This window comes from Haliotis cracherodii, unplaced genomic scaffold (assembly GCF_022045235.1).
Source record: "Haliotis cracherodii isolate W230 unplaced genomic scaffold, xgHalCrac1.p SCAF_17, whole genome shotgun sequence".
NCBI classification, from domain to species: Eukaryota; Metazoa; Mollusca; class Gastropoda; order Lepetellida; family Haliotidae; genus Haliotis; species Haliotis cracherodii.
The window spans coordinates 8,512,133-8,536,160 of record NW_027266272.1 but is presented as its reverse complement, the minus strand read 5'-3'; the positions used below and the strand labels follow the sequence as shown (position 1 = coordinate 8,536,160).

The 24,028-nt window shown below is 41.3% G+C and overlaps 1 protein-coding gene across 1 annotated transcript; it reads right to left on the bottom strand.

The window, feature by feature from the left end:
- Nucleotides 1–1,597: 1,597 nt before the first annotated feature.
- LOC139464323 (sodium/potassium/calcium exchanger 5-like) lies at nucleotides 1,598–23,679 on the bottom strand. The gene is made up of 9 exons (XM_071245845.1): nucleotides 23,400–23,679; nucleotides 18,928–19,104; nucleotides 17,961–18,044; nucleotides 16,256–16,359; nucleotides 8,583–8,683; nucleotides 7,620–7,885; nucleotides 4,109–4,318; nucleotides 2,395–2,496; nucleotides 1,598–2,093 (listed from the first exon to the last, which is right to left on the bottom strand). The coding sequence occupies exons 1-9, from the start codon at nucleotides 23,617–23,619 to the stop codon at nucleotides 1,762–1,764; spliced, it is 1,596 nt and encodes a 531-aa protein (XP_071101946.1). The 5' UTR covers nucleotides 23,620–23,679; the 3' UTR covers nucleotides 1,598–1,761.
- Between the last annotated feature and the right edge of the window lie 349 nt (nucleotides 23,680–24,028).

Below are 24,028 nucleotides of genomic sequence, written 5' to 3'. Positions count from 1 at the left end.
ATACTGTGTCTGAGTGGGGTATTCATGTTAAACTGCGGCATGGTATCTCAGTGTGCTAGCACTATAAATCGGCATCAGTCCGGACTAGTACAAGCAGCCACACAAACACACACACATGTACATGCACGTCGCTATATAAGTGTAATAATCTTGGACGCGACGTTAAACCCCATTTCACCTCACCTCACACCAATCAGGAATCTTTCCGATATGTTATTGAATGACGTTGAAGGTTAAGGTCACCGAAAGCGTATAACCGCGTGTGTACACAATGTGTAAGTTGTAAGTAGTCATGTGAGCAAGAGTATATTATATACCGGATGTTACGTCACATGTGACATCCGGGTAACCATGTCTTTATGCAAAGTGATACGATTCTTTATTTGAAGGCACTGTGATAACTGCACGATGGTACACACCCTCCGTTATCCAGTGTACCATATCTCAATTCTGCCACATATGTACGCTGGACCCATTCACCAGTCACTGATCCATTCAAATAATTTTCCCAACTGTGTTACCGTTTACGCCCAATGGAATGAGACAGGTTATTCTCTGGCGTTGACGTTTCATATTGGACAGAGGATAACATATTTTGAAGCTACAAATTCTTAAAATTGTCTTCTGATTCGAGAGATCGCTCTTATGAGGCTTCAGCAGACAAGGCATTTGACTGCAAGGTGATGAGGGGGAATTTCTGTGCTAAGTTAGTCATAAGAGAAATGAAGATGGTGACGTCACTTCCGCAGTGAATGCTAGGGTGAAAAATAGGTCCAGGGTATATAACAGAATGGAGATCTGATTCCCTGGATTATCGAGGATGTATTTTACAAGAATTGTATAATAATATTACGGAACATTGTGTAATGAGGTAGGTGGGGTCTGGATTGCGTTGTCCTCTGGTGACATCTGTATAAGGTCAAGGTCATAAGTGACACGTCATTTCTTAAGCATGGCTCAAAATGTGGTTTTAATTTAATTAGCTATGTCGAACTAAATCAACATCTGCCATTTCACATGTTAAATGTCTTGGTCACTTTGCAGGTGATTCAGTCATGAACCATGATTCAACATCTTTCGGGGGCACGGGTGGCCCAGTCGTCTAAGGCGCCGCGATTCGCTGTGCAGAGTTGCGTCCCTTGGGCACGCCAGAAACCTAGCATTGTGGGTTCGAATCCCGGTTCGCCCCGATTATGTTTCTAGGTTCGTCAGCACCATACCCGTGCTAAGTGGTAAACGTCTGAGACCTGCATCACTTCGGGCTTTCCTCCCACATTAAGCTGACACGCCGTGATATAACTGGAATACTGTTAAAAGCAGCGTAAAACCAATCTCACTCACTCATCACACGTTTCCCTCAGTATGGCTGTATGGTATGGATAATGTGGATCATCTTAATGGAGGGTTGGTTAAAAGTAAATTGTTTTTTTGCCAAGGCAAAAGAGATCTTACTGGACCTTCACTCAGCATTACTTCAAAAACCGTCACGTATCAAAAGCCAGGGTCGATGATATGAAGTCATATTCATAGAGAAAAACGTTTGCTTGAACTTTCTAATATCACAGTTATACAACACATATGAACTTTATTCATGCACAATGATATCGTTCACCGCGGCACAGAAGTATCTTTACTCATTTCTTTTTTCATTAATTTTGTCCAATGGCATTGCATCATTTTATGCACTGCAACACTCCAATCTCAGACAACATGGCGGACAGAATGCGATCTCTTTCATCCAATAGAATCGCAGCGTTTAAGTCACTCTGGTCTGGGACAAGATGGCGGGTTGAGGTCTCCAAACACATTGAGCTCGTACAGGCAGGTTAGAGCTATTACAATGACATAGACAACGAGGAAGACGACACCAAGGGGTTTGTTAAGACGCCATCCATTGATTGTGAGGGACACGATCAAGAAGACCACAGTTCCTAGCAAGGTCAAGGACGAGTACACAAGCCCGCTGCTGGAGATTGATAACGATTCACCCGGGGTAACAGCGGCTGTTTGGAGTAACCATGGCAACCCCAGGCAAATAAGAATGTCGAACACGTTGCTTCCGATGGAGTTGGAGACAGCCATGTCCCCCCAGCCTGGAAATAAAGAGACGTTTACATGTCACTGACATAATGATACCTTGAGATCTGGTTTGTGAATTATTAAAATTTTATATTTACAACCGTGGGTTCGCGATGGGAACTCAGTGATATGATGACTTCTTTTTTTTTCTTTTTTTGTTTTGAAATATTTTACTCAGATGCGACACCTGCCCGACAAGATAATGTCTTTACGATGTTCACGAAACGTAAAAGGCGATCGTTTTCATTATGATAATAAATTCCGTCTAGCAGACCCGATATGCAGCAGAAAAGCGTCATTGTGACGTTCACGTACCGTCCCTGGCGACAAAGACGCTGGACAGACAGTCGGGGACGCTGGTGCCAGCAGCGAGGATGGTGAGCCCCATGACGGTGTCGGGAATGTTAAGGGCGTCCCCTGTAGTGACGAAACAGCATAAAAAAGTGAGTGCGTGACAACCATAGCTAAAATATAATACATTTTTTTATAAGAATGGCTTGAATGTATAGTTTTGCCCTTCTGTAACAGTTGTACATGTATGCATGCGTCATGTAGCAGACAAGGAGTAGGAATGTTGTGACTTATCTTATTTGTAGATATGATGGATGAAGTAACAAATATTCCAGAACATTCAGTTAGCTACGGGGCCTCGTGGCGCCAGGTGAAGCGCCTACGTTAAGAGTGAGTGAGTATGGTTTTACGCCGCTTTTAGCAATAATCCAGCAATATCACGGCGGGGGACACCAGAAATGGGCTTCAATCGTTCTACCCATGTCGGTAATCGAACCCGGGTCTTCGGCGTGACTAGCGAACGCTTTATCTACAAGGCTACCCCACCGCCCCTGTGTTTAGATCAATAGCGCAAACACGTCTCAATCATCCTCAGCCTTCTGTATTTGCATGGGGCCAGATTAGTTCATTTTCTCAAAAAGTATATTTATAAGTAAGTGACTGAGTATGGTTTTACGCCGCTTTTAAAATATCTAAGCAATATCACGGCGGGGGACACCAGAAATGGGCTTCACACATTGTACCCATGGTGAGAATCGAACCCGGGTCTTAGGCGTGACGAGCGAACGCTATATCCACTAGGCTACCCAACCGCCCCTATATTCTAAAATGCCAACTGAAGTCAAGGGTAAGTTCAGTCGTCTGTCACATGGCCCAAGCTTAACATGTTTAAGTCATGTGTTTATCTTATATTAACACAGAAATATATCTTATGATATTAATATCTTTGGAATTTAACAGGTTATTTCGAATTGGGTAAATATTTGGATCTTAACATTGAATAACTTCTTTGCAAATGAACACAACATGGTATTCATCATCTCTTACACCTCGGTGACATAAACAATTTGAATAATACTGTCTAACATCAGATTCTAAATTTTCAATAAGACTCTTGTAACGTTAACATGGATTGTAAACATAATCAAATTTGAAAAGAAAAGGAAACACCAGGCTTTTTATATCTGAAGTTTATGTTGTTGAAATTGTGGACGAAAATAGAATAAATGTTGAAGTCGATGTTTTCAGAGAGCTTGTTTGTGTAAACTGTTTTTCAGTTATAAGTCTGCGCATCAGTTAAATCAGCACTGCAACAGACAAGGCCTTAGACCTCATGTACTTTAAACCTAATTATTTAAAGGAATAGAATTTCATGACTGTCAACTTCTTTATTATGAAAAAACACAACGTTTAGTATATGCTTACTCCTTCATCAGGTGAATGAATGCTATGAGGCAGAGAGCATATATATGTACATGTACAACAAAAGTAATAAGATAACAAAAGGTGGAAACTTAACAAGGGAAGTCAACAGATAATTGGCGCTGATAGGTGAAAAGCAATAGACAATACCCCAGATCAAGTTGACATCCATAAAATTCTTTGCCTAATGTGCATCAGTTCTAAATGCCTTTCAGAGACTATTATGTAAAGCAAAACTGTTTTGAAATGTTGTCAGGCACCGAAACGTATTTGCTGTCGTTGTCATGGTGACGGTCACCATGTTAACCATTATTACCTGCGATTGTTACCATCCACACCATGACGTAAGAGAAGGCGGCAATCCACACTATGGACAAGGTGAAGGTCAGGGGGTACGTCTTCCGCCACCTCCCGGGACGTCGACAGTCAGGCACCGTGAAGTGAAGCAGACATCGGATAGGTACCATGGCGAACCAGTAGATCCGGTGGACCACCCCATTAGGCACGGTCCATGGAGATTCGTACTCTGTGGGAAAAGGTTGATTTTGAGTTTGATTTTTGAATTTCAGGCAAAGCTTGTTCTAAAGAGGGATATCCTTCAAAATCTGACGCCAGTGTTTGGTCTAGATATTAGTCCCCTGAGTGCAACTGTTAAAGAAATAATTGTTTTCTGCTGGATTTATTAACATAAACATACTCTGAGCTGACAGATACCAGTGAACACAATGATCTGAACACACTCGCTAGGGCTCCAAATACACCGGAGTCATAATTCTTTTTCAAACCTTGAGATCGATAATAACAAAGCAAGTTAGCTTTATGTAACCGTTCGGTTGTCATTGAAGATGTGTTTTGTATGAGACCTATTTGATTACAAATAATCAATATTTTTTAGGTGGCTATGTAGACTTTCAACGCATTTGAACGTTCAACCGTGCGTATGGGGCCAACCAGTGCGCTTCAATATTCACGAATATTCCCTCAGGATACAATCGGCCTCTGGAACCTAGCGTCCGTAATCGTCTAGTATACCCGTATGAATCCGGGCCCAGTGACGAATCCAGTTAGAATATTGCTCTTTATCATTCTATGTCCGTCGTAAGAGGCGACTGACGGGATCACGTGGTCAGACTGTCTTTGTTGATGTATATCATCGTTTCCCAATTGTGTAGATCGATGCTCATGGTGTCAATCACTGAATTGTCATGTCCAGACTCGATTATTTACAGACTGCCGTCATATAGCTTAAATATTGCTGAGTGTGGCGTTACACAACAACAACAGCGACAACAACAAAATGTTACTGTCAAAGCGACCGATTCATGACAACGTTTGTCTGATTGGACATTAAATGCCAAAGGTTAATTTGCATGTAGCCGTGACATGTATGTGTCCAGAGTCATTTAATTGCTATAACTTATGAGTTACTTAACACCATTGTTAATGCTCATCGCCAATGAAATATTTTATAGGTATTTAGAAATTGGATGAACATGAGGTGGAGGGTCAGGAAGTCGCCCTGAAACGTCGTTACAAACAATAAAGAAGCTGAAATCCATAAACACGTGCTTTGTATTCTTATCACCATTGTATTGTATTCTGAGCCATTCTGCTTGTAACGTGTTGGCCAGTTGTGGGCATGTCTGCGGCGTCTTCTGACGTTGACGTACACGTCGATCGAGTTCATCCCCGAGGTGTTCGATTGGGTTGAGATCTGGAGATCTCGACGGCCAGGGCAAGACGTTGATGTTGGCATTATGGACGTTGTCTACCATGACACGAGCTGTGTGCGGTGGAGTGTTGTTGAAACAGCTCTCTCTGGCGTTCAATGATTGGAAGAAGGTGAGGTTGAGGAATTTGATTAATGGAGCGATTTGCTGCCAAATTTCCCTGAACCACAACCAAGTCAGATCTCGTGGTGTACGATATGGCCCCCTGCACCATGACACTACCGCCACCGAAATTGTCAAATTCACGTACACAATGTGAGGCAAAACACTCATTTCGAAGACGATAAACACGTTGTCTTCGATCTCGCCGGTGAAGAAGAAATCGTGATTCGTCGCTAAACCACACCCGTCTCCTGTTTCTCAAATTCCAAGGCTGTAAGGTATGGCACCAACGCAAGCGTCGCTGTCGATGAAATCTGTTGAAAAACAGGGACGATAACTGGTCTCTTGGGTCGGATTCCAGCCTCGCGAAGATGGTTCCTGACAGTCTGGTCCGATATCCTCCTCAAACCAGGGATGCGTCCTGCAGGCTTCGTAACAGTCGAATGTAGCGATTCTGTGCAGGGGTGGTAACTCTTGGTCGGCCGGTTCTCGGGAGGTCTGTAGTGGAATTGGACTGTGTGTATCGGTCCCAAATGCGGCAAATGTTGCTGTGGTGGACGTTGAAGTGGCGTGCAACAGAAGACTGCGATTCCCCTCTTTGGATACGTCCTATGGCGATGTTCCGATCGGCAGCGAGTCTCGGCATTTTCGAACTTGGAAAATGTTGACAATTGAATGACAAATTAGTGGCTTATGCTCGCCTTTTTATAGCCACTACCACGAGTTACGAATGCCATAACTTTCACGCCCATTTTGCTTTACTGTTTTCCTCCATGACATACATGGGAAATCGACAATGGCTGCGTTTTGACGCACCGTTTGTCGAATATCAGGCAACCAACATTTTCCATTAACATATATCCAATTAATGTACCGGATTTTTTGTGTTGTCAGGTAGTACTACCTGTGCGCTTCTTTTTTTGAAGAGTGTATATACCTTATTGCCCGTTTAGTTTGTTTACAGACCATTGCCAAGCACCTTGAATATTGCTGTGTACGGCGTTAAACAGCAAACGTACAAACAAACAATTATGGATCGTGTGATATGGTTCGGTGACTGATTGTGTGTCATCAGACCCCCTTTGATAATGACCGCCTCTATATAAACTGTTTTTTATGTATTTGAGTGAGTGAGTGAGTTTGGTTTAACGCCGCTTTTAACATTATATTCCAGTTATATCACGGCGTGTCAGCTTAATGTGGGAGGAAAGCCCGAAGTGATGCAGGTCTCAGACGTTTACCACTTCGGTGAAACCCACGAGCACGGGTATGGTGCTGACAAACCTAGAAACATAATCGGGGCGAACCGGGATTCGAACCCACAATGCTAGGTTTCTGGCGTGCCCAAGGGACGCAACTCTGCACAGCGAATCGCGGCGCCTTAGACGACAGGGCCACCCGTGCCCTCCTTTTTATGTATTTGAAATTTGAAAGAACTGTTCTTAAATTTGATTGTGTCTATTTAACCATCTCTCACACCTGCAACAGTTTCTAAAAAGTGGCTGGGTAATTTTGTGTTAAAATAGATTGCTTCAATAAAAACTGGGGTAAGAAATGAATCTACATGATCATAAAATGTACATTTGTGCCGAAAAAAAAATTGTTTTTAATTTTCAAAGATAACATGTCTATGATACCCAGCAGCAGTTGTGTATTATGCGATTTTTTTATAATTCGTAAATGTTTTAAAGCAAATAATATGTGTAAACATAATAGAAAATAGCAGTATTCTTTGAGTGCTGACTAAGCGCCAGTTCAGTACTTTTTTGGATATAATATCATAAACAGTTAATTTACTTAAGATATTTTCAATCAAATGAACTGAGAGGTATAGTTTCTTTTGCTCCTCATTGTAGCTGCAATATTTACGGCTTAAAAAACAATACCACGTCTCTTATAATGTGTGCTGTAATGCTGCGGAATACAACGTTAACTCCCACATTGGTACGTAACATATTGGTACTAAGACTTCAGTAGTAATATTTTTTGTGGAACCTTTTTCGTGGTGTTGGTCCTCGAGTGACTGACACATGGGGTCGTCAGTGAAGGCTGTTTCTGCTTCTCCGTTATTTTCCGCCTTTTTCTGCGGTGCCGCTTTTCCGCCAATCAGAGGCTGTTTAACATCCGTCTTGGGATGTTTCCTCCTCCACCATTGGCGGAACTTCTCGAAGTGAACTTCCGCTCTTGTCTCCAGGGGTCGGTTGAAGTACATGATGAGGATGTAGAGGGCGTACATGATCAGCATCGCCATCCCCTCGTACCTGCAACATACAGGGCGAAGAGTGGAGTTGTGGTAATAGTAGTAGAAGTAGTAGCAGTAGTTGTAGTGGGTGTGGATGTGGTAGTTGTAAACATAGCGGTAGTAGCAGTAGTAGAAGTAGTAGCTGCAATAGTATTAGTAGTGGTAGTAGTTGCAGTGGTATCAGCAGTGGTAGTAGTAGTACTAGTGGTAGTCGTAGTAGTAAACATGGTCGTATTATTATTATTATTATTATTATTATTATTATTATTATCATTGTTATTAATATTAAGTTGTAGTAGTTGAAGTTGTATGAATAACAACTTCTTTTATTCTTTGTAGGTGGTGAAGGGGCAAGAAGTAGGTCTGAAACATCGTACAAAGAAAAAAAGAAGTTGCTTTCAATAAAAATGTCATGTATTCATGTTCTCCCAACTTCTAAATGTCTATCAAAGACTTCAGTTGAAGTTGTAGTAGCAGCAGCTGTGGTTGTAGCGGTGGTGATAAAAGAAGAAGAGGTAGTAGTAGTAGTGGTAGTAGTAGTAGTAGTAGTAGTGGTATTAGTAGAAGTAGTAGTAGTAGTAGCAGCAGCAGCAGTCTTTTTTGCAGTAATAGTAGCAGTGGCAGTGGTAGTGGTAGTGGTAGTGGTAGAAGTAGAAGTAGAAGTAGTAGTAGTAGTAGTAGTAGAAGTAGTAGTAGCAACAGGAAGTGTGACTCACCAGTAGACCTCGGTGTCGTTGATGACGATGACGAGGGCGAGTACAGAGAGGAGGTAGAACCCGGTGTCTCTGATGACCGGCCACCAGGTGAGGTGTATCACCTACAGCAGACAGGGGGCATTAGGGGCGTCAACAGTTACACACACAAGGTCTACATTCTCACAACAAAAACAACACGATAGAGATAAATGTTGTCTCAGTTTGGTGTACTACTCACAAACAAAACTAAACGACCACCCGATTCTTTCATATTTCTACAGGTTATCTCTAATGGCTTATGCTTTAGAATCTGTAATTTTGTGAAAATTTAACGCGGCATCGGCTATAGTTCAACTTTAACCAGTAGATAGTCATCGACAGCCCAGACCCTTTTAAATATGCATATACTTAAAAAGGTATGCCATATACCCCACGATGCCAAAACGGCTACTCCTAAAGCTTGTGTGTACAACTGACGTTATGAAAAAATGTTTCCCACGGCATATCTTTTAACCTGCCATTGTACCTGTTGTAAATAATGCATGTGAAACGAGAAAAAAGTTCAAAATAACGCGCAGAACATCAATCGGAGAGTCATGATCAAGGTGCAATACTGATGGCCATAATGAAACTCATTGGCGTCAATAACCGTGGCGTTAAGTTATACACGACTTAACTTCATCGAAGTTTTATGTAAATCGATTATTGACATGAGCCAAATGAAGTATATGAACTGGTCACACGTGATTAACTAGGGTGACAGCTTGGTCATTGGGTTCACCACGGTCGACAATGGTTGTGAAATCGAACGTATGTATTGGTCCTCCATTTGTTTCAGAAGGCCATAGGAGCCATATCATATGGAAGCTTATTGCCACAGTCTAAAAAGAATTTAGTGAGTGAGTGAGTGAGTGAGTTTGGTTTAACGCCACTTTTAACAGTATTCCAGTTATATCACGGAGTGTCAGCTTAATGTGGGAGGAAAGCCGAAGTGATGCAGGTCTCAGACGTTTACCACTTCGGTGAAAACCACGAGCACGGGTATGGTGCTGACAAACCTAGAAACATAATCGGGGCGAACCGGGATTCGAACCCACAATGCTAGGTTTCTGGCGTGCCCAAGGGACGCCTGGAATTTGATCTCACACATATGTTTGACACCGGTTATCTCAAATGGGTTTCATCTCCGTATATTATATTATAATCGTACTTATCATTACAGACAGTGTATACCCGTGAATATCCCGGGTAGAATATTTCTTCAGAAACCCATGCTTGCCATAAGAGCCGACCAACAGGATCGGGTGGTCAGACTTGCTGACTCGGTTGATGCATGTCATCGTATCGCGTGGATCGATGCTCATGATGTCAGTCACTGGATTGTCAGGTCCAGACTCGATTATTTACAGACCGCTGGAATAGCTGGAATATTGCTGAGAGTGGCTTTAAACAATAAACAATCAAACACAGACAGCGACCCTGGTTGGATACAAACATACATATTTTTGATAAAGGTGCTTACTCAATTGCTGTTAATTTAATTAAATGTTTGGGAGCATGTTGATTTGTTTTTTCAATGTGTCAAACTGTTAGCACTAAAATAAAAACACAAACTGCAGAATTGTACCTTCAGTGTCTTATAGGATGATGACGAGTATTGGTTTGACATTGGTTTATAGTTTGAGTCATTCTCATGATCATCCCTTCATGTTCACGTTTTACCTCTTAAACCTAATTTCCGTAATGAAGAAATCCTGAGGATCAACATATTCCCCCGGCTTTACCATGTTATGGTTGATAAATAATTTTGCTAAACTTTTGAATAATGACCTACAGCTGTTTATTTGTTTGTAGTTTGGAGAACAGTTTGTGAGAGTATGGCGTGGGGCATTTTCCAGTAACAATATTGAAATGAAGATTGACTTTATGCAATGTTTAGATAATACCCCAGTAAAGACATGTCAACGTAGAAAGTCAAACAAATCGACCATTATTAATTAAGCCAGTGGTTACAAACCTAACCCGACCCGGAAGTGGGTCGATTACTCGATTACTCGAGAAAGTATTGATTCCTGGATGAAAGTATCTCCTACGTTGATGATTGTTTTAGACTGTGGCACTAATACGCTTCCATAGTATCACGTTTTTTGTAAAATAAGGAGATATAGATTACTACACGAGTGCCTGTCAGATACCATTTATCTTACAACTCGTTAGATACGTTTTGAAACAACAAGTTGTAAGATTAATGGTATCTGACAGGCACAAGTGCAGTAATCTGTTTCTTACACACCCTAAAATCGCACCTTTTTAGCATCGAATCGATGCATTTTGTCTTTTCTCACGATCGCAGTGGTACATTAATACATAACACAACGGTCATGAGTGACGTCATTCGACGTACTGCTTACTATTCATAATAATATGACCCTACACCTAAACCTAAAAAGGTTTTCCGCCGTCTGTGGATTATCAAGGCGATGATGATAGTAAACAATTAGATAAGATCAAAGAACCCGCATGATGCCGAGTTAAAAAAAATCACCTCAAAGAAATTACCAAATATGTACAACAATGTTTACTATCGTATGACATAACTGCCGGTCACCGACTTCTACAAAATGGCGTGTTCACTGACACCAGTAAGCGGGATTTTCAGAGGAGGATTTTCGTTGATTGACGGATGGTATTTACATAAATATGCCATGTAAAAGAAAAAAGTTTGATTATGAAATGTCTGTCTCTGAAGAAGTTGTAAAAGCTGCAAAAAGTAAAGATTGAAAATAATTTTGGAAAACAATTAAGAAATATTGCTACAGACGTGAGTTGGGATCGTCATCCATCACTGCTGATGATTGGTATGTCTACTTCAGAGAACTTCTAAATCCGCAAGTAAAACCAAATCACTCTTTTGATAAAGATGTCGCAGATTTCCTAGAAAACCATTCTACTGTAGACTGTGATGACTAGAAACTGCGATGAACTGGTCAGTGGGGAAATATCAGACCGTGAAATATAATATATGCTATACAGCATTTGAAAACTGGAAAATCACCGGGACATGACGGGATCCCAACAGAAGCTGTGAAGGAAACCTGTTCCCTGTTACCCTTCTATAAACGTCTTGTTAACCATATTCTTGAGAAAGGTCAATTCCCGGAATCATGGAATCTTGGAGTTATTGTCCCATTACATAAATCCGGCTCGAAGGATTACGCAATTAACTGCAGAGGCATTGCCATGTTAGACAATATAAGTAAAATATTCATATCAATTTTTGAATCTCGAATAAACTTTTGGGTCTCCAAAAAAGGGAAACTGTCAGAATGCCAAGCAGGGTTTAGAGAAGATTACTCAACGATTGATCACATATTTACTTTATATTCACTGACGCATAAATATATTAGAAAGAAGCCTGGAAAATTTTACTGTATTTTTGTTGACTTCAAAAAAGCATTTGACACCGTGGATCGAAATAAACTTTTATATACGTTGCTCGGTAACGGTATACATGGTGAGATAAGTACACTACTTAGAAGTATATATGGAATGTAAAAGCAGCTGTAAGATGCAGTAAAAATACTATGACTGATGTATTCAATACAAGTGCAGGTGTAAGACAGGGATGTATATTATCACCACTCCTCTTTATGCTGCACATTGACGATCTTGTGAAGGATATAGTGAACACTTATTGTAGTGGAATTTTTGTAGACGAAGTTGTACAGGCATTATCGATTTTACTATTTGCGGATGATGTTGTAATATTTTGCAGATAGTGTTCTAAATTTACAGAAACAGATAGATGTTCTTTATAAATATTGTGCTAAGTGGGGAGTATCTGTAAATACTAACAAAACTAAAGTTGTTGTTTTCAAGAAAGGGGGAAAGATATCTAAACATGGGAAATGGTTCTTCGGTCCAGAAAGACCAGAAGTAGTATCATACTTGATTCGAAAATGTAGGAGGAATTCAGGGATGCATGTTTACAGCTGAGTTTGAAATGTACGTCATCTTATAGGCGTTTCATAACCCGCATACGTGAAACGTGATTTTTGTCAACTCTATCCAATATGGCGGAAAGTGCACTTAGGTGTTCGTGTTTGGGTATTTTCCAAAACATTCTAAACGATTCCAGGTTCCTCAGCGACGTTTCAGAATTATCATTGGTGTTTTGGTGAAAAACAGATTCCCGTGATCACTAATGTTCGGTTTTCTAAATTCAATCCTTCGACTAAATATCCGATATTTAGATTTCTAAACACACAGTAATTTTGCTTTGCCTAAAATGACAGTGGATGTTATCACAGAATTCAACACTTTTAGTGTGCGTGATGTGTTTCGAATTTTAGCCGACTTCGAAGTGAGGGTTGAAGAGGAGAGACATATGTATCGTCGGATCATATGTTTTCGGGCATCAAAGTTAACGTTTTCAGACGGCCATGTTTATCGCGAATTACCCCCGCTATAACGAGGGTTGTGATGTCAACAGACATTGTAAAAACTCAGATGATGGCTTGAATTTAAGATAAAGCTGTCTTTGATCAAGAATGAGATGTTTTACGGTTCTTGTGATTAGCGAATGATTCTTAAGCGTCCGAAAATCCATAATGAGTGAGTGAGTGAGTGAGTGAGTGAGTTGGGTTTAACGCCGCTTTTAACAGTATTGCAGTTATATCACGGAGTGTCAGCTTAATGTGGGAGGAAAGCCCGAGGTGATGCAGGTCTCAGACGTTTACCACTTCGGTGAAACCCACGAGCATGGGTATGTTGCTGACAAACCTAGAAACATAATCGGAGGGAACCGGGATTCGAACCCACAATGCTAGGTTTCTGGCGTGCCCAAGGGACGCCTGGAATTTGATCTCACACATATGTTTGACACCAGTTATCTCAAATGGGTTTCACACCCACAGGTGTGTAAGAAACTAAAATATGGGATTCTGTAATTTGCCGAGTAAATGCTCGCTCTATAACAAATAGCACTTTGACCTATGCAGATGCAGCTATCACGCGGTGAATCAAGGCTGCCGGTGTTACGATCTATACATATATTTTATGGCCATTTCATTGGGAATATTTCTCAACTGCCGGGCAAAAGAGAGGATCGCCATGTTCGATACTTGAAAACGGATGATGATATTGTTGATGCTCTCCTTATGCTGACTCCAAGTGATGAACTCAGTGGCTAAATAATTTCAACATTGGCCAGATTTGTATGCAGTGTCTACTATCCAAAAGGCCTCTCTGTGACAGATATTCCAGAGCTCAGATGGAATCTCTTCTGCAAACATATGGCAGAGAGTGACAAGCTACCACCAACACTGGGTGCTCTTAAGCAGCATATTCTTAGGGTTCATATTCAAGCTTATCTGTGGGGTCAAGCCAATATCGCCCATCAGATCCCATTAGATCCACTTCAGCATGGATTCCATAAGGACAAGGATAACCGGATCAAACCAACAACAATGGATGTTCTCCCAGCCCCAAAGCTATTATTGAGATGGTGAGGTGTCAGTGTAGGAGAGACTGTTTGACCCAAAGATGTACATGTCGATCAAACAACTTGTCATGTACAGAACTCTGCCTCTGCACCTCAGTGTGTGAGAACGACACAAATATGTCAACTAATGATGGTGATGACAGCAAAGACATGTTTGATGACTCTCTGTAAATATGACGTCAAGATACATGTTACGAATCATTCAAGACGTCAAGGGACCCTTTTAGTGTAATTTGACTATGAAAATTCTATGTGACATTTTGAAAATTTAAATGCCAAGGCATTAATACAGATGGCTCTTATGTTGCTGAGATGCTGGAGAAACATAAAACCATAGGTAATTATTGGATATATGACAGTTTTTAAGTGGTCATATGATAATTAATGTACAATATATTCTTTAACAATTTTACTTTGTTAGACAGTTGTAACATGTATAGTTTTCCATCCACACTACTGATAATATTGCAAAATCCAACTGAGATATTAGAAAAGTTGAGGTAATTTTTGGTAAGAATGTTAAATCATTACCTTAAGCATGTCTAAATTACATATGAGTAGGCATAGTATCACATATAAACATTCAAATGACAAAACAAACACCTCAGAAGCCTTAGATTTGACAAATAAGGGCAAAAAGGGCCGCCATCTTGAAATCCAAGATGGCCGCCAAATGAATGATGAGAAAATTTGGAAACATTGGTTTTCATCATCTGTACATTGAAAGCTTCCAGAATATCTCCAATTTTTTACAAAAGTACACGAGGAATTGGACTAGTGCTTAAAAATGAACTATACAAGAAATGAATATTCGATGGTCATGTATTTGATACCGGTATCACGTTTTGGACCTTAAGTTTGCAGTGTTTCGGCGACTATTCTCAGAATGGTAACGTTTTCATAACGTTCGTAATTTCTTGGTCAATTCCAATTTTCAAGTGCATACTTTCTTTTGCCCGACAAGTTAGGTTCTGTTGCCATGGCTGCATTTCACACCACTAACTGTCCTGCTCACTGTTTCTTGCTGTTTTGTTTGTTTGTTGTGTTTGTTTGTAGCAATATTCCAACTATATAACGGTGGTCTGTAAATAATAGAGTCTGGACCAGACAATCCAGTGATTGACATCATGAGCATCCATCCACGCAATTGGGATACGATGACATGCATCAACCAAGTCAGTGAGGCTGACCGCCCAATCCCGTTAGTCGCCTCTTACGGCAAGCTTGGGTTTCTGAAGAAATATTCTACCCCGGATCTTCACGGGTATACCCTGTCTGAGTAATGATAAGTACGATTATAATATAACATACGGAGATGAAAGTATCATCTACGTAGATGTTAATATTATCTAAGTAGATGTAGGTATCATTCACAAGCATGGGTTGCTGAAGACCTGTTCTCTACCCGGATCTTCACGGGTCGTTTATGGCTGTACAGTATGACAATGATAATAAAAAACAGTTTTCTCATGACATTAAACATTTCGAGAAAGGCTTTGATTTTGAATGTAGTTCTATGCCAAATTCGTATTTCGAAGCACCAATTTGATTGGTTGTTCATTTTAGGCTCATGCACGAGAGAAGGTAACGACACTTTCAAAACGAGGCTAAGGTGGGAATGGGTCGAGGGTATTGATGAAAAAGAATGGAGGATGATACACTGGTTAATGGAAGACGAAGAACGCCATTCGTCTTGAACCGAGTGTTCACGAAGTGGAGTCCACAGGATGAGGGGGTGAGTTTGATTTCAGCAATACTCCAGCAATGTTCATTTAGGGAATCCAACCCGGTTTTCGCGCGACGAATGAGCGGTCAAGCCTACGGATATGCTGGACAATTTACGATATTAAGATAAATAAAGATAAATAAACATGAGCTTCAACAGTTATGCTTCATTAACTTGAGGGCACGTGTGCTCCTGTCCTCTTCGACGCATCAATTCACTGTCCTGAGTTGCGTTAAGGCATGCCATTATAATGATTATTGGTTCGTCAGCTACATACCCGTGCTCGTGGGTTTCACCGACGTGGTAAATACCTAAGACCTGCATCACTTCGGGCTTTCCTCTCACATCAAGCTGACACGCCGTGATACAACTAGAATACTGTTCACAACAACGTCAAACCTCTCTCCATACACTACTTCCGTCTCCTAAACTCAGTACAAAGCCTCCTGTGTAAGCGCTACCTACCATACCGGCCAGGAGCCCGCAGACACCAATAATGAACAGCAAGTTGAAGACTGCCGACCCCACAATGGTGCCAACACCGACGTCACTTTTGGCGAAGAATACACCTGAAATGACAAAAAAAAAATTGCTTTAATTCCCCACTTGCCTACTTTGTTCGTTTGTTGTTTAACGCCTCACTCTGCAATATTATAGCTATTTGACAGCGGTTTGTAAACAATCGAGTCTGGATCAGACGATCTAGTGATTGATATTATGAGCAACGACCGGGGTACGACGACACGCTTTCAACCAGTCACCAGAATCGCGTGGTCAAGCTCGCTGACTTGGTTGATGCATGTTATCGTATTACAAATGTGTAGAATGATGCTCATGATATCAATCACTGGATTGTCTGCTACAGACTCGATCATTTACAGACCGCCGTCACATAACGGGAATATTGCTGAGTGCGGCAATTAACAATAAACACACAAACAACATTCCACAAGCAACACTTTCTTCAACAAAACGTTTATGGTCAGATTAAAAAAATCGATAATATCATTGAGATTTGGAAATGTCAAACAAACTTATCACTAAGTGAACATGACACGTGAAGAACCCGGGTAGAATTGGTCTTCAGCAACTCATGCTTGCCGTAAAAAAGCGACTATGCTTGACGTAAGAGGCGACTAACGGGATCGGGTGGTCAAGCTCGCTCACTTGGTTGATGCATGTTATCGTATCTCAATTGCGTGGATCGATGCTCATGATATCAACCACTGGATTGTCTGGTCCAGACTCGATTATTTACAGACCGCCGTAATGTAGCTGGAATATTGCTGTGTGGCGTTAAACAACAAACAAATCAACAAACATTACGGAGGCGTTATTCCACCATAGCTTCACAAACATTTATACAAACAAAGTGAAAATAATCAGTGTAGACAAATGACCTTCGTTCAATTCCTTGTTCTGAAACCGCCATAAACAACAGCCGAAGGCGAAAATAGGTGTTGCCTCGAAAATAGGGCATCCACGAGAAGAGAAGAAACGAGTACAATGAAGGATTGATTCATGGCGAGGTGAGGTGAAATAGTTTGACGCCACGTTCAAGATTATTGCACTTATATAACAACTTCCATGCACGTGTGTGTGTCTTTGTTTTAGCCCCTTAATGCTGAGCGCCAGGCAGGGTAACAACAAGTAGCATCTTTTAACGTCCTTTGGTATGACGCGGCCGGGGATATTGAACCGCGGACCTTCCGCTCTCCGGGCGGATGCTCTACCATTAGACCACGGAGGCGATCTGATTCATGGTAATCATAGCGGTAACTATTGAATCATGCATCGCATGCTTATGGAATTTAAACGATATAAGTTAATTTCGTCACCACAAGTTCAGTGTTGTGGGGCGTGGTCTTGTATATAGCACACATGCCACAAATCAGGTGAAGTTTAACAACGTTCGCCTCGGAGAGGAGTTGGATGGGTGGGTGACCGCGTTCAGCAGCTTGGCTCTTGAGAGTTTCTAGGGCTTCGGTCCTGCGCCACACTGAGGCACATGTGGTGTCTCCCTAGACAAGTGAAATATGCCTCTGTTCACTGAGAGGGTAATGGGTAACCGTAGGATTAGATGACTTTCAACGTTCCAGCGCCTCACAGTCAGTTTGGGTAGTATACTCCCTAGGGAGCTGAGAATGGAATAATAAAAAAGCACACTGACCGATGACTGACGTGAAGAGCTCTGGGGCGGAACTCCCTGCGGCCATGAATGTGGCCCCCGCTACGTCTTCTTGCAGACCCAGATCTGGGGACAGAAGCATTCTACCTTAGATACAGTTCAGTTACAAAAGTCTACCTCTTCTATTGTCTACAAATCCAAACACTTTTATACATCATAACCTTAAAACCTTAGGGGGCACGGGTGGCCCAGTCGTGTAAGGCGCCGCGATTCGCTATGCAGAGTTGCGTCCCTTGGGCACGCCAGAAACCTATGATTGTGGGTTCGAATCCCGGTTCGCTCCGATTATGTTTCTAGGTTTGTCAGCACCATACCCGTGCTCGTGGGTTTCACCGAAGTGGTGAACGTCTGAGACCTGCATCACTTCGGGCTTTCCTCCCACATTAAGCTGACACGCCGCGATATAACTGTTATACTGTTAAAAGCGGCGTTAAATCCAACTCAATCACTCACTTAAAACCTTACCTGCATCTAAGTACACATTTTATCATTCGAAAGTAGACTTTGAATAACAGCTGATTATTTCACTTACAAAGCTACATGCAACACGCGCGTGCATACTGATGTGCTTATACTTGCCGGGCTGGTGCCGCTTTTGAAATGCGAGCCCACTGAGGTACCATGCCTCATTTTATCATGAATACCCGACCAGGCCTTTTGTTTTATCCCTTTAACGCTGAACCGCAGGCTGGGTAACAACAAATACCATCTTTTAACGTCTCTTGGTATGACGCGGCCGGGGATCGAACCACCGACCTTCCGCTTTCAGGGCAGACGCTCTTTCCTTGGAACCACGGAGGCGGTCTGCATACATTTAACCACCTTAAGAGCAGCATCCATGTTGTTGTCATTACTTAACATGTATTTCGAATCATATCATGTGCTTTAAACAAATTATATATATGGAATGACAAAAATGCCTTCTTGACCTGATTACAATGTCACCTACCCTCACAAATGAGCTCCAGCGAGGCGACGAAGTAGTCGTCACAGATGATGGCGAGAGACGCGAAGAGATAAATGGCAATAAGAAGATGGAGCACAAAGCCGCCATCTTGAGTTTGCTCCAACGTAAAGAAGTTCCCAAAGAAATTGTCCACCGATCTCGGAGTGCAGTTTCTTTCCTCTGTAAGTGAAAGAAAATATTCTGATCATTTAAACGAGATGGATGGGGTAGTTTCATCTATCACGTGACTTCAGAGTGAAGAAATGCTGTTTTCGAGACACAGCCATCGTGGATCAAGTGGAGAGTGCATCCCATTTTTGAAACATTCCAAACATTTATTCACTGGAAACTCTCAAGGGTGATCGTGTATACTCCATGTTATATCACAACATTATAAATGACTTCATCAAATAACTCTTCGGTCCTGTGCTTTCTACAAAATATTATGACTACAATACGTTTTTTTCACTTTCATCAGTTTTTGTCATGTTTTCAGCTTGTGGTCATAAAATACGCCCCTCATTTAAAAAAAAGCTGTATTCAAGCTGTTAACGTTGTCAGTATTATTCCAGCTGTTCCGAAAATAAGCATATGTCAGATGTCAACCTATTACATACTTATCACTAACAGAATAGTTGGCAATTCATTCATTCATTCATTCATTCATTCAGGGGACACGGACGGCCTAGTAGTTTAAGGCGCCGCGATTCGCTGTGCAGGGTTCCGTCCCTTGGGAAAACCTATGATTGTGGGTTCGAACCCCGGTTCACCCCGATTATGTTTCTAGATTTGTCAGCACCATACCCGTGCTTGTGTGTTTCACTGAAGTGGTAAACGTCTGAGACCTGCATCACTTCGGGCTTTCCTCCCACATTAAGCTGACACGCCGCTATATAACTGGAATACTGTTAAACCCAACTCATTAATTAATAAACTAATTTATTCATTCATTCATGTTTTCGAATTCATATTATATTATAATCATTATCTATACCCCAACGCGTCATTATCGAGGATTCCGGGTTATAATGGGTCCTAGGCAACCGATGCTGGTCGTAATGTAGCGGCCATAACATTTCCGAGTCCTGTGATGGGATTCGAACCACGGACCTTCTGATCCGAGGTTGGACGCCTTGTCCACATGACCAAAGAGATTAACCTCGTCAACAAGCTGACCAGGTAAGGATGTCATCTGTGGGTTGATCACGCCCTGCTACATATTCCCCCGTCAAAAGAAGGCACGTCCCGGGCCGCATAGTTGGGTACTGAGGCTTATTTTGCTCAAATATAATATGGACGTGCTCAGCCCCACGATGGCGCCAATGTAGCGGTCATAAAATTTCCGAGTCCCGTGATGGGATTCGAACCACGGACCTTCTGATCCGAGTCATCTGTCGGATGACTCCCCGCCCTGCTACAATAAGAGGCAACCATTTTGTCTGAACAATCTTGCGACTCATAAATACCATGTAGACGTAGGTGTAGATAATTGTATACACAAACATCTTTTTTCATGGCCAGATGGTCAATATGTAAAACAAAGCATTACAAATGCACATAATTACTGCTCAACTAAATTCAACCGCTTTAAATTTATTGACATTCTTGTTTTTTTGTCTTTTGGCCTTGTTGAGTATTCAGTCGTGTCAGCAGGTGTATTAATGGGTTTTTTCATCGCGTATGTAACTGTTTTCAAAGTCTCTGAAGTGGCTAACGTTACTCGGGCTTTGACACTGGGCCCCGTTCCACAAAGCGATCTTAGCGCTAAGATGATGGTAACTCCCATACTTTAAAATAGGCTTACGGCAATCATAGCACTAAGATTGCTTTGTGGAACGGGCCCCTGGTCTCACAGATTGAGTTACACACATCATCATTTAGATGATGGCCCGTGTCGATTTTTATGAGGGCATTGTTGACCAAGGGAGGTGCTTCATCTGTCATATCAAAAAAGTGACTCTATAATGTGAAACATGTTGGTCTGTCATATCAAGAAAGTGACTCTATAATGTGAAACATGTTAGTCGGTCATATCAAGAAAGTGACTCTATAATGTGAAACATGTTAGTCGGTCATATCAAGAAAGTGACTCTATAATGTGAAACATGTTAGTCGGTCATATCAAGAAAGTGACTCTATAATGTGAAACATGTTAGTCTGTCATATCAAGAAAGTGACTCTATTATGTAAAACATGTTAGTCTGTCATGTGAAGCAAGTGACTCTCTATTGTGAAACATTTTAGTATGTCATGTAAAGCAAGTGACTCTATAATGTGAAACATGTAAGCCTGTCATATCAAACAAGTGTCTCTGTTACGTGAATCATGTTAGTCTGTCATATCAAGCAAGTGACTCTATAATGTGAGACATGTTAGTCTGTCATGAGAAGCAAGTGACTCTATAATGTGAAACATGTTGGTCTGTCATGTGAAGCAAGTGACTCTATAATGTGAAACATGTTGGTCTGTCATGTGAAGCAAGTGACTCTATGATGTGAAACAGGTTAGTCTGTCATATCAAGCAAGTGACTCTATGATGTGAAACATGTTAGTCTGTCACGTGAAGAAAGTGACTCTATAATGTGAAACATCTTAGTCTGTCATATGAAGCAAGTGACTGTAATGTGAAACATGTTAGTCGGTCATATCAAGAAAGTGATTCTATAATGTGAAACATGTTAGTCTGTCATATCAAGAAAGTGACTCTAAAATGTGAAACAGGTTATTCTGTCATATCAAGAAAGTGACTCTATAATGTAATACATGTTAGTCTGTCATATCAAACAAGTGTCTCTGTTACGTGAATCATGTTAGTCTGTCATATCAAGCAAGTGACTCTATAATGTGAATCATGTTAGTCTGTCATATCAAGCAAGTGACTCTATGATGTGAAACATGTTAGTCTGTCATGTGAAACAAGTGACTATAATGTGAAACATGTTAGTCTGTCATGTGAAGCAAGTGACTCTATGATGTGAAACATGTTAGTCTGTCACGTGAAGCAAGTGACTGTATAATGTGAAACAGGTTCGTCTGTCATGTGAAACAAGTGACTATAATGTGAAACAGGTTAGTCTGTCATATCAAACAAGTGTCTCTATGATGTGAAACATGTTAGTCTGTCACGTGAAGCAAGTGACTCTTTGATGTGAAACATGTTAGTCTGTCATGTGAAACAAGTGACTATAATGTGAAACATGTTAGTCTGTCATGTGAAACAAGTGACTATAATGTGAAACAGGTTAGTCTGTCATATCAAGCAAGTGACTCTATGATGTGAAACATGTAAGTCTGTCATGTGAAGCAAGTGACTCTATGATGTGAAACATGTAAGTCTGTCAAATGAAGCAAGTTACTCTATGATGTGAAACATGTAAGTCTGTCATGTGAAGCAAGTGACTCTATGATGTGAAACATGTTAGTCTGTCACGTGAAACAAGGACTCTATGATGTGAAACATATTTGTCCTGTGACATTATCATGTGAAACGTGTTTGTCTGTTATGTAAAGCAAGTATATCAATTACGTAAAGCAAATAGCTCTGTTATGTGTTATCTATCTATCTGTTATAGGCGACTGTCAACCATGTCAGCTTCCAAGAGATGACTCATTCCCAGTGTTGACATTTCCAATACACTACCAGCTCACCGCAACTAGCAGCATCACGCCAGATCTCCTCAATCCGACATAAGACACTACATCAAACTCTCAGGATAACACGGTCTACCACTACTAGCTATACCAAAACCTCATGACAGATGCCTTGACATATGGCTTTTGTTAATCACTTGCTGTAAATTGCCTGGTAAGGATTCTTTGCGGACAGCTTATTAGATTCTGTGACGTAAGCAGAGTTCTCCAAAAGCCAATAAACGAGACGTATTGTCACCAGACATGAGATCTCCCACTTAAGCGCTCTGGAAGCTCTGTAGGGTATACAGTAACGATGATTCTCGAGATTGGTAACTACCCTTGATTTGCGGTATTAAGGGGATTAAGGCGAATGCATTCTGGCAGATACATATGGCAGGCACAGATTGTTTGATTAAAGTATTGAAACACGATTCGAAATATAAGATACACTGTGTATGTGTGGGCAGAAATAGGAATGTACGTCAACAGATAAAATGAAAGATATCAATAGATGGGTGATGAAAGTCTGCATATTTCAAACTGGACACTCAGAGAATCTTTCTCTCTCTCTCTCTCTCTCTCTCTCTCTCTCTCTCTCTCTGTGTGTAAATATAGATAGATAGACAGACAGACATGAGTGCAAATGTACCTTCCTTAGGTAGTGAGGGTCAGTCTGCGAGAGATGGGGCTAGTGGAGTGGAATGGACAGGATGGGGTGGGAGTGGTGGGGTGGTGGTGGTGGGTGTGTGTGTGTGTGTGTGTGTGTGTGTGTGTGGTGGTGATGGTGGTGTGTGTGTGTGTGTTTATATAGAGAGAGGAATTACATAGACAGCAACGTTTACCTTCTTCGAGGTCGGCGGCCCTCCTTACTCTGTATTCACTATATTCGTCCTCCTGTGTAATCACATCTTCTTTCTCTCCTCGTATCACGCGGACTCCAGTTGTGACAGCAACACCTAAAAGATACACACAAGCAACAAGTGCAAGCTTGACAAGTCTTCTCCTCTGTCTAGCCCGTCTAGTGAGTCTAGACCGTTCTGCAAATCTAGTCCCTCCCTCCATTGTCCGTTTCCTCTCTCAACCCATTAATCTTGTATCAGTGTATTAGAAACACACAACCCTCCGTCACATGACAGACAACCCGAATAATACACGTGACACAGGTGGGCGAAACTACTTATCGCTTCTCATCGATGGATTCCATCGTAAGCGTCACACGCGTCAACAAATAATGTAAATGAGATTCATTTTTAATTAGATCTTTCATCACGTTAGTCACAAAGTGTGGCGTTAGTTTCGAAGGGAGGTAACTGGTGTCGAGTAGTGTATATTATTTGCTGGAATATCTGCTGATATCTGGGCAAATGTGCGGGTATTATCTTTGTAGAAACGCGCGTTTATATTTGTACACGGTGCGATAACATCATGATCCAACCTGAGTCGGACAATGTCACAAGGCAATAAAAATAAA

Coding starts and splice junctions, on each gene's coding strand:
- LOC139464323 (XM_071245845.1), bottom strand. CDS start 23,619: ATGGAGGGAGGGACTAGATTTGCAGAACGGTCTAGACTCACTAGACGG. Junction 19,105..23,399: donor GGCCGCCGACCTCGAAGAAG/GTAAACGTTGCT, acceptor TTTCACTTACAG/AGGAAAGAAACTGCACTCCG. Junction 16,360..17,960: donor GCTCTTCACGTCAGTCATCG/GTCAGTGTGCTT, acceptor TTGTCATTTCAG/GTGTATTCTTCGCCAAAAGT.